Below are 15,785 nucleotides of genomic sequence, written 5' to 3'. Positions count from 1 at the left end.
ATAGTGGTGAGGAATATTCAATCTTATTTTTAGTCAAAAAAAAAAAAAAAAAAACTAAATCATATCTCAACAATAAAAATTTAAGAAGATATTTTAAAAATTAATATAACAAATTGTTTCCATCATCAAATCATTATATATTAATGTTTTGGACAATGGTTGCTATGCAACACTCCTTCTTTCTTTCTTTCTGATCTTATCTATTTTCCCATGGCACAAGAATCATTCAAAGTTGTTGAAGTTTGCAACATTGAACCATTTCATGAACCAACAAAACCTTCTCAATCACCAACCTCACTTCCCCTCACTTTCTTTGATCTTCTATGGCTAAAATTTCCACCAGTTGAACGTCTCTTCTTCTATGAATTCACAAACTCAACCAATTTTTTCTATGAAACTTTTCTTCCAAATCTCAAACACTCACTTTCACTCACACTCCAACACTTTCTCCCTTTCGCCGGAAACATAGTTTGGCCAATTGGTTCAGCGAAACCAATCATAAACTATGTTTCTGGCGATTTTGTTTCCTTGACCGTTGTCGAATCAAACTCAAGTTTCAAAGATCTTTCTTCTAATCATTGTGATGCTTCAAAAAGACATCATTTGATACCCCTTTTGAATACTTCACATGAAAAAGCTCCTTTGGTTTCATTTCAAGTCACTTTGTTTCCAAACAATGGTTTTTGCATTGGAATAACATCACATCATGCTGGTTTAGATGGAAAATCTTCAACAATTTTTTTGAAATCATGGTCCTATATTACATCTTCTAATTCTAACCTTGATTCATCTTTTATATCTTTACCTGAAAATCTAACACCATTTCTTGATAGATCATTGATAGAAGATCATTACAATGGAATTAGTGAAGCATATGCTAATACTTTGATGAAACATGGTGGACCTAATAATAAAAGTCTCAAAATTTGGGATTCTTATGGTTCATCAAAAAAGGGTGCAATTAAAGGTTTATTTGAATTGACACCCTCAAATATTCAAAAGCTTAAAGAGTATGCAAGAAATGAGATGAAAAATATGAATGCTACAAATTTGTCAACTTTTTCAATTACTTGTGCTTATGTGTTATCATGTTTAGTAAAAGTAGAACAACCAAAGGAAGTGGTTTTCGCATTTACTGTTGACTGTAGAACAAGAATGGATCCTCCAATTTCTTCTATGTATATTGGAAATTGTGTTGGAGGACAAATAGTTGAGCTTGAGCCAAAGAAACTTATTGGACAAGAAGGATTTTTAAGTGCTTTGGAAGGGATGAATGGAGGTTTGAATAAGGTGAAAAATGATGGAGTATTGAATGATGCTGAAAATTGGTTAGATACTATGCTGGAAATTGGTCATAAGAGCATTAAAATATATGCTATTGCTGGATCACCAAGGTTTGAAGTTTATGGTATTGATTTTGGATTTGGAAAGCCTAAGAAAGTTGATTTGACTTCAACAGATAAAACAGGAGCATTTTCTATTAGTGAAAGTAAGAATAATGATGGTGGAGTTGAGATTGGTTTGGCTTTGAACAAGCAACAAATGGAGGAATTTGCTCAACTTTTTGTTCAAGGACTTGAATCTTTGGAATAATATAAGGAAGTGGAATAATGTGGTTGTAGATCTGAACCATTCAATCAAAATCAGATGATTATTGTGCGAATATAAGAATGGTTATCATAGAGAAATTATTATATGTATTTTAAGATGCTGATGAAGGAATGTTGTTAGAGAAAGAAAAAAAATACTTGTTTTCTTTTAGTATTTTTTTTGTTAGATTGAATTAATGAATTATATGTTTTGCTAAGCCATAATCCATCTTAGTTGTATTTTTTCAATTTTCATGATATGTTTGATAGAGACAATGAAGGATTAAAAAGTTAAATAGCAATGTTTAGTTTTCTCCTCTCGGCCGCGAGAGGCATTACAACCCTAATTTTTATTTTCTCTTGGTTCATCCATTAGGGAGGGATGATTTAGGATCAATTTTGATCCGGAATCACCCATCTTGGTTGTTTTTTAATTTCTTTTTCAATTCAATAAGTGATTTACACATAATTTTAGGTTTCATTTGAGTTTTTCTTTTGTGATTTTTTCATTTGTCCCGCCTTAGTGCGTAGTTGTTTGTTATCCCATCTTCGTAATGTGTTTGTCCCGTTTTTGTACGGTGTTTGTTTTGTTTAAATTTGCAAATTTGTTTCAATCTAAATTCAGAGCAGATACAATGATTTTAGAGTCGTCAACGTTGCAGATCCGGAGGCATGACTATTCCGGACACTTGGAGTTTATTATATTTGTAGACATTGAGCTGTTTTATGCTATTAACTTGGATGCTGTGAGTTTGTTCGCAGACTCATCCTTTTTGGTTTTTTGCGAATTTGAATATGTAATGATTTCGATTGATGTGCTCTGCTGATTTGAATGAATGAATATCGTTTTTTCGTTAAAAAAAAGAAGAAAGAAAAACGGAAACAAAATGAGAGACGATTAATGTTTGATTGAGCTATGCTACTAGATATTCTCTTATGTGAAATCTGAACATTGTATCTAAGAATAAGTACAAAGATTCATGTTTGATTGAGTCATATATAATTTTTTTTTGTTTACAATGAAATTTAGATCGAATTCAAGACCTTTAATATACTACACAAACCTCCCACTATTATATTAAACCTAGTGGCTTTGAGCATATATAACTTTGTATCGGCAATTTGTTGAGTACAATAAACAAATTTAAGGTTTGCAACCTCAATTTTATTTTAATTTTAGAAAAAACAACAAACTTTGCAACATTGAGAATATTGACTTAAAAATTGACACATGACTGTGCGTTCTCAAAGAAATTCTTACATCTATTTTATTATTTTTATGATGAAGACTCCTATGTTTTGCTTCCTCGAATTTTAATGTTTTGGTGTCAGCTACTACTTGTTTTTCTCAATTTCTTCCACCTAAATCAATTGCCCAAAAAGTTTTTTTTACCTAAAGTAACATGAGAGAATCCTCTCTCCAATGTCTCTAACATATGTGAGCATAGACCAACGACAATTTGAAGGCTCGACACCGAATATTAAAAATGAATCATTTAATAAAAAAAACGCAAAAGTTCAAAGAATGGTACTCATTTAAATTATAAATAACATCAATAACATAAAAATAGTCATCTTTATATAAAATATTAATTATATTCTAATCAGTAACAACAAAATATCTTCTAGCTACTTTAAAAAAACATTTCTTCTAGCAGTTGAAATGAGAAGATACACGCATTTTTGTTTGTGTTTGAGACATGACAATTTTTTTTTTCCTTCTAAAAATTAAACCTAGCCACTTTAGATTGGGCGAACAAAAGTAAATTAAAAAAAATATTGGAACTTTTTATTTTATTTTTTTGAATCATCATTTTTCTAAAAGACCTATTATCATATATAAATATTTTTGAAGCCCTCAAAAAATAAAGGCCAGACACCTTATCGCACCCTGCACCCCTATTATAATATACTATGTGTTGAACGTGGATCAAGATATTAAGTTGAAGTATATAAGTGAGTTTGACATTCACATTTTAAATATATTGTTCGATCAACATCAACTCTTTCGTCTAACGTAAGACATATAACTCATAAGTGTGAGACTTTCCGAATCTTTGATCAAGCACCGGAAACCACTCTCACCTCACTCCTCTATTATGTCAAACTAAACTCTAATATTACTGTTGAGACATAAATACTACGATGGATCAACACATTGAGTTAGAATAATCACACAAGTGAACACCATCTTAAAACATTAAGTATATACTCCCTCCGTCCCAATTTATAAGGTAAAAAATAAAAATCACACTTATTAAGAAAAAGTAAAACATGATAATTTGAAATATGTTTTTGTGGGTTTTCCTTGAAATAAGTTGCATAGGAAAATGTAAAAGTCATTCTTATTGGTTGTTGTTTATTGAGAAAAAGAGAGAGAGATAAAATTAAATGCAATTTGCATTAAATTTTACGAGATTAAGGAAAAAAAAATGATTTTACTCTTATAATTTGGGACAAAAAAATGGGATTTTTCCCTTATAATTTGGGAGGGAGGGAGTATATGAGTTTTCTTACTTATATTGCTCATATGCAATAATGGAGTCGACATATTTAAAGTAAATAAAAATGGTCATATTAATTAGTATATCAAAGACACTAGTTAAAAATTGAAAAAAGTAAACTTTATAGTAAAAATAATATATATATTATATTTTTAAGAGTTTAACTACACCATACCAAACGAGGACAGTGTAACGATAGGACGGGTGACATTGTTACTTTGGTGCATTTGGCATAATCGAAACGACAAGATCTGGAATGACAATATTCAGTCCCCGAGTCAAGTTGGAAGCATGACGTTCGTCGTCTGGAATGAGTGGTTTACCGTCCACCAACTGCAGCGTCATAACGTTGTTCCTGTTGAGAATCCTAGGCCAGTTCGGTGGGAGAAACCAGGAGTGTGGGATGAATAAAATGTAATGTTGATGCTGCGTTTGTAGTTGGGTCCGGTGTTACTTCTATGGGTCTTTGCTTTCGTGATACCAATGGACATTTTGTGGCTGACTTGACTCGATGACAACAACCTTTTTATTCCATAGTGGAAGGCGAAGCATGAACACTATTACATGCTATGAAAGAGGCTATTCATCGTGGATTTGACCGAGTTCAATTTGAAAGTGACTCAAAGTTGTTGGTTGACGTTATCCATTCGAGAAGACAGGGCAATTCGGCATTTAGTTTAATTGTTAACGACATTATTCTTTTTATGTCATCTTCTTAGGTAAACTTTGAGGTTAAGTTTGTTAGGAGATAAGCAAATTTGGTTGCTCATACTCTTGCTAGGGTGGCCAATGTTTGGGCTAGTTTCCATAGATTTGAGATTATTCCCTTATGTATTGAACATTTATTAGTTAATTATATGAATTAAGTATATTTGGTTGCTCATACAAGAAATTTAATGCTTCAAAAGTCAAAATGCACAAATTAGCATTTAATAATTTCTATTTTTGCTTCCTTAACATGTGCCTTAAGGGCACAAGTTAACATTCTATTTCTCCTTTCATGATTTGCAACACTCCTTAATATATATTCCAAATAAAGAAAATGGAGTCGACATACTTTTATTGTTGTCGCGAGGTCACCTTCATTTGTATGGACCATTTTATATTTTGAGAAGGTTTCTTTGTTTCTTAGTGGCGTTGTTATTTCATGAGTGAATGGGATGAAGGTATTGGTATGATGACAATTTTGAATTTAGTTTAATCGTTGTTGATATTATTAGAGTATTATACTAGCTATTACGTTATTTCCTACGAACTTTAAGGTTAAGTTTGTTAGGAGACAAACGAATATGATTGTTCATACTTTTGTTAGGTCGGTAATTTTTTGGGTTAGTTTCTATAATTTTGAGATTTTTCCCTTTTGAATCTATCCTGTGTGATTCACAAATTTTTCATAGAGATTAGTCGTCGCCACTAAAAGACCGTAGAAATTATGTAATCCTTTATGGACTTGAAATATGAATAATTGGGTGGTGATAAGTTGTTGTGTTAAGAATTTGGTGGTTGAATCTCGTCACACACTCCGACGATCAAGTTAGTAAACATCGAAAATGATGAGAGATATATTTAAGGTTATATATTACATATGCAGTCTTTTTTGCAAACTTATACAAACAAAGAATTATAGTTTATATGGTTTGTTTGGATTAGCTTATTTTTGAACTTTATGCAAAACAGCTTATGCAAATAAATAAATTTTTATGTATTATTATAAGTTTGTTAAGGTAGTTTATGATAAAAAAATAGGTTATAAAAATACAATTTACACTAGTGAGAACTTATAAATAGCATAAAACCTAATTTATATTGCATAAGTTGTTTGTATATCTTGAGTTCTACTCAACAATATTCTTAATGTGTGTGTATATATATATATATATATATATATACACACACACACACACACACAAGAGTTCTTCTTTTTGGGCCTCCAAGCCTTCCAATTCTACCTTCCTTCCGGAACGAAGGATGTGAGTGCGTAAATAACAAAAATTGAAAAAAAAATACTTTGCATCCTAAGATGCGAACTGAGTTTGCTACCTATGATGAGAATCTTATAAAATCTAATATTTTTCTATTTCTCACCCTTCATTCACCCCTAATTTATAAGGTTTGCATCCTAGGATGTAGACTATTTTCTCTCTCCAGATTTTGCGCGCCTGAATTCGCTACTTTAAATAGCAAGGAAGATATTTTTGAAATTTTCAAAGACGCTCGAGAACATCGAGGAGGTGCAAAAAAGAAAACTCAATATGCAATACTCCCAACAAAGAAATTAGAAAAACAAGCAACAATCCAAGAATCACACAAGAACAAACCAAAGGAAAAACAGCCCACTGAAACAACTCAAACCTCATGACTCTTTCTCTCCCCCCACCCCCTCATGACTCTTCCCCCCCCATCCGAAAATCCAATTTTAATCTTGAAAAAAAATCGGAATGCGTTTTCCGAAGTTTCCTTTTGAAGTTTTTCTAGTTTAAATTCAGAAAAAAATTCAGAAAACACATTCCGAAGTTTTTTCTCAAGACAAAAGAAATTCAGAAAGCGCGTTCAAGCCAACTAAAAGAAGGACAAAAAAGGAAATCTGAGGGGAAAAAAGAAACGTGGAGGGTGGAGAAGCTATCAAGCCAACTAGCCAAAACCTGTAGCAAACAACCCACAAAACTCAACTAGAAGGCCGAAAAGAGAAAGATCCAACAACAAATTAAAGGAAGAAAATTCTCTTCCCCTATGACTCTCTTTCCCCCTCAAATTTTCATTTTTGCCCTTGAATAAAAAGACATTCAAAGACAAAATTAACTAAGAATACCAATACCGCCTACTTTTACACGTTCCTACACAAACCAACAACAAACACACACCGATATTTGCTTTTGTATTGGCGTTGTCTAACGATCTCCGACATTTTCTGCATGTGAACGATTCTTTCATGATTTAGTGCACTAAAAAGTAATATAGTATCAAAAGTTTAATTTTATTTCAAAGATTTAAATTTACTATACAGAAAGATTTAGCGGCGCAACTTATTGTCTCTGAAGTTTGATGAGACCCATTTTTGAATTTTTGATAGGTTGTATTGATATTTATAAAATGTATAGTTTAGTTGTTTATATAATTAGAAAGTGTGAAATACTAATATAAAAAATTAGTAGGACCCATCTAAAGAATCTAAATAAATACTATAATGGATGTGGATGCTTTAAGAAAAGATAAGAATTTGCCTTAAGAAAAAGATAAATATATGTCTATTTTTACTTAACAAAACAACAAGAGAAAAAAAGATGCTACAGTCTACATGCAGTAGTACTGCTGCTTCTGCAGTATTCTGTGGCTATATTCAGAAAGATGAGAGCAACGAATCATGTTGAGATTTGAGCATGATACTGCGATAATGAATCTATGGACCATTTATTGCACCATTTTCTTCTTCAAATGTTTCTTATCTTTTTCTATGTTTTATTCGGACTAATAGTGTGCATATATGTCCTGAAAAACTAGACATATATACTTTGGCCTTCTTCTATGTCATGATGTTTTATGGTTAGAACATTTTTACTTTACCATTTACTCATTTATTTAAGATTCTCTCTATTAATCCGATTCTACATCAAGCGCCAAACAAACACCGATATACATTAACCCGTACCTTATTCCAAACCAATTCAGTAGAATTCAACACCGGTTTCACTTCCTCCTCAATACACGTTAAAGATTAATAAGCACCCTTAACAGTAAAAACATCTTAATGCAAAGACCTAGCTACTAAGTTGCAAAACAACATTCTGAAACAGGTCACAACATTCTGCTAACATTTCTCTTTCCCACACAAATAGAGGATGCCTCCAACTCCACCCCCCGCCACGTGCCACCCACATTCCAATCCCTCATACGTAAAGAGATCTACTAACCTAGGAAACTGATCCCGCATAAATATAAACATATTCTAATACTATCAATTTTGAATTTGGTATATATACATCATCATGGCGGATCTATGTAGACTACATTGGGGGCTTCAGCCCCCACAATGAAACAAGTTTTTTCTATAATAATATTACTATATATTTTTTATTGTAATAAAATATTAGTATAAATTTTTTAAGCCCCATAAAATTGATTAGACCACTAACTTACACTTATATATTTATCACAAATTCATCTTTTCACTTTTCAACTTTTCATTACCCCAATTTTTACTTAATTTATTTTTGTCAGACCTCCAACTTTCCAATCAAATCTTTCACGCAATGTTTCTCTTAATTTTACTCTCTTTAATTCTTTTGTAGTCTCTCCTAACAAGAGAGCAACATAGACTTTTCATATTTAAAATTTAGATTTCATCTTCCTTTTGTTATTGGTACAAGCGGTAAGAGATTTTGGTTTTTAAGCAAGTCGTCTAAGGTTCGATTCCAAACTCTTGTCTATGGAGAAAATTCGGATGGAAGAGGAAAAATTACCTTATGTCCCCCCCAAAAAAAAAATCGACAGTGATTAATCGTGAAAATTTCGTATCAATAACGATAACAGAAAAAAAAATCAAACTTCATCTAAAGAAATATTTTCATTAATTAGTCGTACGATAATATTTTTTAGCTCACACCAAAATAAAAATTGCATCAACATCCAACTCCCAATGTGATCGAAGGCTAAAATAGTTTGCAAATCATCTTTGTCAAATGAAGAATGGAACATGCGTACGTTTCTTTATCTTTAATTTCACACATTAATCTTTGACTTTATTTTGAAGAAAAGCATGCAATTAATCCACTTGTGGTGTGTGTCATATATACAGCTTCTAAGTGATAATCACAACTTGCCTACCCTATCCCCATGCATATCTCTCTGCATTGAAATTGTGTGGTCCTAAAGTGTTAGTAAATAATAGATACCATTATTGGTCCCTTATATTGTTCGAATAAGTAGTTATCATATAATAAAGACATGTGACAAATACCTTCGAACTTGACACCACAGCTTTTGAATCTTCTCACCAAATGACTTATCTAAAGTGGATTTCTTTTAGGCCTTCTTTCAGTCCTCTCCATGTGATGCTTCTTAATTTCTAGCTATTTTTGTTTTCTCAACCTCTTCACTTTTGTTTTCTTTTATCCTTTTTTTCTTTCTTTCTTTTTTTGCTAATTAATTTGTTCAAAATCTTATTTCAAAAATCAATCTTGAGGAAAATGGTAATGAAGTTAGTCGCTTAAATAAATGATCACGAATTTAATCTCTAACTCTTACGATGAAAAAAATTCAGATATAAAATGACATTTGTACTTATAATACGGTAAAACAAAAAGTAATGTATTTTGTAAAAAAAATTAAATATTTGAGGAGTTTGTGATGGCAAAAATATGAATGATGAGTACCGGGTGTATATGATAAGGCAAATGGTACTTCTTGACTTTCATTGATCATAGCAAGGCCTTATATAGCCAATGTACAAGATACAAGTTAGTTACACCAACTTAACAAACTTTAACAACCTTAAACTAAGCTAACTTGCGCCTTAAGCTTCAGCTGCAAACACGCGCGTGCCTTGACAGCAGGCCTGGCTCATAGGCTTGGCAAGCTTGCTCATGAGCATTGCATCTAACTAGCTTATATTTGATCAATACATCTAACATTGCCTCTCCTAAACTGAACCATGTCAAGACTTCAGTTTATATCTTCAAGCTTACACAATCCAAGCATATCTCTGAACTTGCAAAAACTCTCAAGAGATAAGGCCTTGGTCATAATATCTGCAATTTGCTCAAAGGATGAGCAATGTAGCAGCTGTACCTTTTCATCTTTGGTTAAATCTATGAGAAAATGAAACCTAACATCAATATGTTTACTCCTTCCATGCATCACTGGATTCTTTGACAATTTGATTGTGGAGCTGTTGTCACAATACACTGTAATACAATCCTTTTTCCTGCTACTGATGTGATCAAGTATTCTACTCAACCAAATGGCTTGACAAGCACAATTGGCTGCTGCTATGAATTCAGCTTCAGTTATTGACAGGGTCACAATTGGCTGCTTTTTGGAACACCAGGACACAGCTTTTGAACCAATCATGAACACATGCCCTGATGTACTCTTTCTATCATCAAGGTCTCCAGCATAATCTGAATCTGACCACCCAACTAGCTCATCATTCTTTCCCTTTTCAAACCACAAACCATAGCTCACAGTCCCTTTCACATACCTAAGTATTCTTTTCACTGCTGCAACATGAAGTTCTGTAGGCCTCTCCATAAATCTAGCTACTAAACAAACTGAAAATGATAAATCAGGTCTAGTGGCAAGCAGATACATCAGACAACCTACCATTTGTTTATAACTGGTTGAGTCACAAGCTATTCCATCTTCATCCTTCTTCAATTTGTTTCCAGGCACAATAGGGTTGCATACACTATTGCAGCTTTCCATATTGAACCTTTTTAGAACCTCACAAGCATACTTCTGTTGAAACATGAAGATCCCTTCTTTTGTCTGTTTTACTTCAATCCCAAGGAAGTATCTCATCTTGCCCAAGTCAGTCATCGCAAAGTTTCTTTCCATTGATGTTTTGAATTTATCAAATAGGGTTTGATCATTGCCTGTAAAGATGAGATCATCTACATACAAGCTCACAATAATGATTCTCCCATCTGATTCTTTCTTTACAAACAATGTGTGTTCATGAGTACACTTGACAAAACCTTCTCTGCAGAAGTAGGCTTCAATCTTGCTATACCAAGCTCTTGGAGCCTGCTTCAGACCATAGAGAGACTTCTTCAGTCTATACACCATCTCCTTTTCTTTCTTCTGATAGTCTAATGGTTGCTCCACATATACAGTTTCATCTAATTCACCATGTAAAAAGGCACTTTTCACATCAAGCTGAAACACATACCAGTGGTTTGTTGCAGCTATAGCTAGTATTGTCCTTATGGTATCCCATCTGGCCACAGGTGCAAATACCTCATTGTAATCAATGCCATGCTGCTGAGAATACCCTTTTGCAACTAATCTAGCTTTATGCTTCTCAATTTTTCCTTCCTCATTGTACTTAGTCTTGTAAATCCATTTAACACCAATTTTCTTTGCTCCAGCAGGTAAATGTGTTAGTTCCCAGGTGTCATTGCTTTCAATTGCTGCTATTTCTGTGTCCATAGCCTTTTTCCATACATCATGTTTAGCTGCATCATTGTATGTTATTGGATCTTCACTAGGGCTAAAAAAGGCTTGACTGTCACTACTTTCTCCTGTTTCATAATCTCCAACCTCATAGTCATTCAAATAACCAGGTTTCCTTGAAACTCTTTTGCTTAGTTCATTTACCTCATTGTTTCCCTCTTCTTCTGAATCAGATACAATTAGATCCATTTCTTCACTGAGGGGATTGCTGGCATTACTAGCATCATCAGGTGCATGAACTTGTGCATCATTTGAATGATCATGATGACTACTTGTTGAACAAGTTTCTACATCAATTTCACAGTCAATCACTTGCTGACTTGAATTTGATTTCTCAGTTACCTTGTTCTCCCAATTCCACTGCTTTTTCTCATCAAATCTAACATCTTTGCTAACAAGAATTCTTTTCTTTACAGGATCAAACAGCTTGTATGCTTTTGATTCTTCACTTATACCTAAGTGAACACATATTATGCTTTTGTCATCTAGCTTTTTCCTCAGATTATCTGGTATATGCACATAGGCAATGCAGCCAAAAATTTTGAAGTGGCTTACAGATGGCTTGATCCCACTCCAAGCTTCTTCAGGTGTGGCATTTTTCACTGCAAAAGTAGGAGATCTATTAAGCAGATGTACATACCAATTCACTGCTTCAGGCCAAAAGGTTTTTGGTACACTTCTTTCACTAAGCATACACCTGACCATATTCATAATGGTTCTATTTTTCCTTTCTGATACTCCATTTTGATGAGGAGTATAAGCAACTGTGAGTTGCCTCTTAATTCCATGAAGATCACAGAATTCACTGAACTCATTTGAGGTATATTCACCACCTCTGTCTGTTCTTAAGCACTGAATGGACTCTTTTGCCTCATTTTCAACCATCACTTTGAATTTCTTGAACATTGCTAGAGCTTCTGACTTTTCATTCATGAAGTAGATCCATGTTCTTCTGCTTAGATCATCTGTGAAAGTGATGAAATACCTCTTTCTTCCATTTGACTCAGGGTTAATAGGTCCACATATATCTGAGTGAACAAGTTCAAGCTTGGTACTAGCTCTCCATGAACTTTTCTTTGGCACATTTTTTCTCTGCTGTTTACCCTTCATACAATTGGAACACTCCTCTTTTGGCTGTTTCAATTTTGGCAAACCAATCACCATTTCCTTATGAGCCAGCACATTCATACCCTTGAAACTGAGATGGCCATACCTCTGATGCCATAAGTTGGCATTGTCATTGCTATCACTTGAAGTATTCATGCAGTGAGGGACTATAACTGGTGCTTTGATAACAAACATTCTATTCATTGTCATGTGTGTGGCCATGATCAACCCTTTTTCCTCATGGAAAACTTTGCAAGTATCATTCTTAAAGATAACAGTTAGGTTCTTTTGCTGTAATTGGCCTATGCTTAACAAATTATTCTTCAGGCCAGGCAAATAGTAAACATTTGTAAGTACTTGAGTAAAACCTTCAATATGCAATTTTAGGTTACCTTTTCCTTCAACTGCCATCTTTGAATCATCACCAAGCTTAACTGAATCTTTGAAAGTGCCATCATATTCAAAGAGCCAGTTCTTATTTCCCACCATATGATTGCTGCAGCCAGAATCCAAGAACCACAACTCATTCTTTGCATCAGAAATGGTTGAATCTTGAGATTCATTAGATTTTGTTCCTTGAGCCATTAGCAAGATTTCTCCCTTATCATCAAACTCAACATATTCAACATAGTTTGCATTGTCTTCCTCCCAATTAGGACACTCTGACTGAAAATGACCTAACTTATGACATTTATAGCATTCAACCAGTTCTTTGTTGAATTTTGTTCCTCTTCCTCCTCTACCACGGCCTCTACCACGACCCCTTGCATTAGAGTTATCTCCTCTACCTCCTGAGCCTCTTCCACCATTAGAAACCTTCAGAATTTGTTCTTGTTCCTCTTTCTGATGCCTCATTCTTTGTTCTTGAACCAGCAGACTGCTTTGCAGCTGATCCACAGTCATTGTGGTGGTATCATTAGACTCTTCAATTGAGCACACCACATAATTGAACCTTGAGGTTAAAGATCTCAAGATCTTTTCAACTATTGTGCTCTGAGTGATGGTATCTCCATGGCTTGTCATCTTGTTAGCAATACTCAGTGTTCTTGAAAAATATTCATCAATAGACTCACCAATTCGCATGTTCAGCATCTCAAATTCTTTCCTCAGAGCTTGCAGCTGAGCTCTCTTGACCTTGGTGGATCCACAATACTTCTGGCGCATTGAATCCCATATCTCTTTTGCAGTGCCTCGAGTGAGTATTGTTTCAAGAATGGATCTTTCTATTGCTTGAAACAAGAAATTCTTTGCTTTCAAATCTTTCAACTTGCTCTCTCTTGCAGCTTGAATTTGATCTTGATTTGCTCCTGCAGGAGCCTCAATTACTCCATCCTCGATGAGACTCCAATACTCTTTGGATCTCAAGAGATTCTCCATTAACATTGACCAGTGATCATAGTGTCCATCAAACTTGGGAATTGATGGTTGCAGGTAGTTGCTTGAATCCGCCATGGAATCTTCAAGCAAGAACACGATGAAGAACTTTGTAACTAACTACGGTTATTGCAAAGGTTGGATCTTTAGAAGGTAAACTGATACCAATTGATAAGGCAAATGGTACTTCTTGACTTTCATTGATCATAGCAAGGCCTTATATAGCCAATGTACAAGATACAAGTTAGTTACAACAACTTAACAAACTTTAACAACCTTAAACTAAGCTAACTTGCGCCTTAAGCTTCAGCTGCAAACACGCGCGTGCCTTGACAGCAGGCCTGGCTCATAGGCTTGGCAAGCTTACTCATGAGCATTGCATCTAACTAGCTTATATTTGATCAATACATCTAACAGTATAGGTCTGCCTATTATAGCATCATCATAGAGAAAGTTCAATTTATTAAGAATGATGAGTAGAAGGGTACGTGGAGTACTTCAAGTGAAATGTGAAAAAAGTACAAATGTCATTGTCAACAAATTAAACTTTCTCGCCATTTCACTTGAACTACTCTACTATAAAAAAATGACTTTTCACTCCGGAGAAGATTGAGTGCTTTCTGGTGCCTCTCATTCACCTCAATCTCAGATAGACTTGGACGTTCGAGTTGTGTTTGCATGCACACCATCCCATTAGAGACGTGAAATCATTGTATTCTCACTTCATTTAAACATTCTTGGTAGTTTACACTTCGAAGTTAATTATCTTTGACGAAAAATTAAACATTAATTCCTCAAGTATTAAGAATGATTGCGTAAGAAAAAAGTATTAAGAATGATTTAAAGAGCTAATCTCAAATGTTTATACTATGAAGTACGAATACAGACACAGACACCGGGCACGATACGGACACCACCGGCACGTCGATACCAATAAAAATTTGAAAAACTAACATAATTTAGTGTAATCATAAGTGTCAGTATTGGACACGGACACCGACACGTGTCCGACACGAACACGCCTAATCTAAGGAGTATCGGTGCTTCCTAGTGCTTATACAATGGTACAAAAATTGTTTTCTCTCTAATTAAATATATATTTTATATGGCCCCCTCCATGTGACGCAATTTAGTAACGAAATCATTTTGTAGTTGCCCATAAAGTGTAGACTAGCCACTTTTTTTTTGCAGCGTGAATAACAAATGGTCCATATTGTGTATGAGAAACGAATTACACATTGTTTTTTTGTATATATCAATTTTTGTTTTGGACTTTATATTAATCTTGTGCCTTATGTTCAACTAACCATAGATAATTAAACTCATATATAACTTTACCTTCACATATATAATCGTTGTGTAGCTTCTAATTTTATGCCTTTTGTGTAGGTATCTTTTTCATTAGGTATGACAACCGCACTGAGACATAGTCGATAGAAAATCCATCTTAATGATGAATAAGTGAAGTGTCTATAATTCAAATATCGACTTCTACACATATATAGTATGATATCTCTGCCAACTATGAGTCCTTTCTCTGAGTGGATTTGTAGAAGTACGCTATGATGATCCAGAGAAACGTGTGGTCTATCAACCCATTGAGATACCCACTATTGGACTATCATATTACAATCCCATATAAAATAGTATTATTTTGATAATTTGTTTATTTTTCCATCATATAAAATGTTTTAAATTGGCAACTATATCTTATAGTCAAGTCCCTCTAACTAACTAAGGGTATATATATAATCATGAATGAAGTCATTATCAATTATATCATGCGCATAGTATATATTATAAATGATAAGATGTAGACACCAAAATTTATTTGACCAATAAGGTTATATCTCACGTGGCTAACTATTTGCCATTCCTTTATACGGCGTGGTCGGTTCCATTCCGGCATCTTCCTTTTTCCACAAACTTATAGTCACTTCTTCATCATCAAATTTATTCTATAAAATCAAACCAAACACAAGTTTCAATTTTCAAACCATCTTCATATCATATATCATATATCATATATCATATATCATAT

General features: G+C 33.8%; 1 protein-coding gene across 1 annotated transcript; it reads left to right on the top strand.

Annotated features, from left to right (window-relative positions):
* The first annotated feature begins 111 nt into the window (after positions 1–111).
* Positions 112–1,807, top strand: LOC123906995 (phenolic glucoside malonyltransferase 1-like). Its single transcript, XM_045957046.1, has one exon. It carries the CDS (start codon positions 211–213, stop codon positions 1,591–1,593), a length of 1,383 nt encoding a protein of 460 aa, XP_045813002.1. The 5' UTR covers positions 112–210; the 3' UTR covers positions 1,594–1,807.
* The last annotated feature ends 13,978 nt before the right edge of the window (positions 1,808–15,785 follow it).

Source organism: Trifolium pratense, linkage group LG2 (genome assembly GCF_020283565.1).
Source record: "Trifolium pratense cultivar HEN17-A07 linkage group LG2, ARS_RC_1.1, whole genome shotgun sequence".
Lineage (NCBI taxonomy): Eukaryota > Viridiplantae > Streptophyta > Magnoliopsida > Fabales > Fabaceae > Trifolium > Trifolium pratense.
Note: the sequence above shows the minus strand (reverse complement) of the source record. Positions and strands in the feature narration are given on the sequence as shown.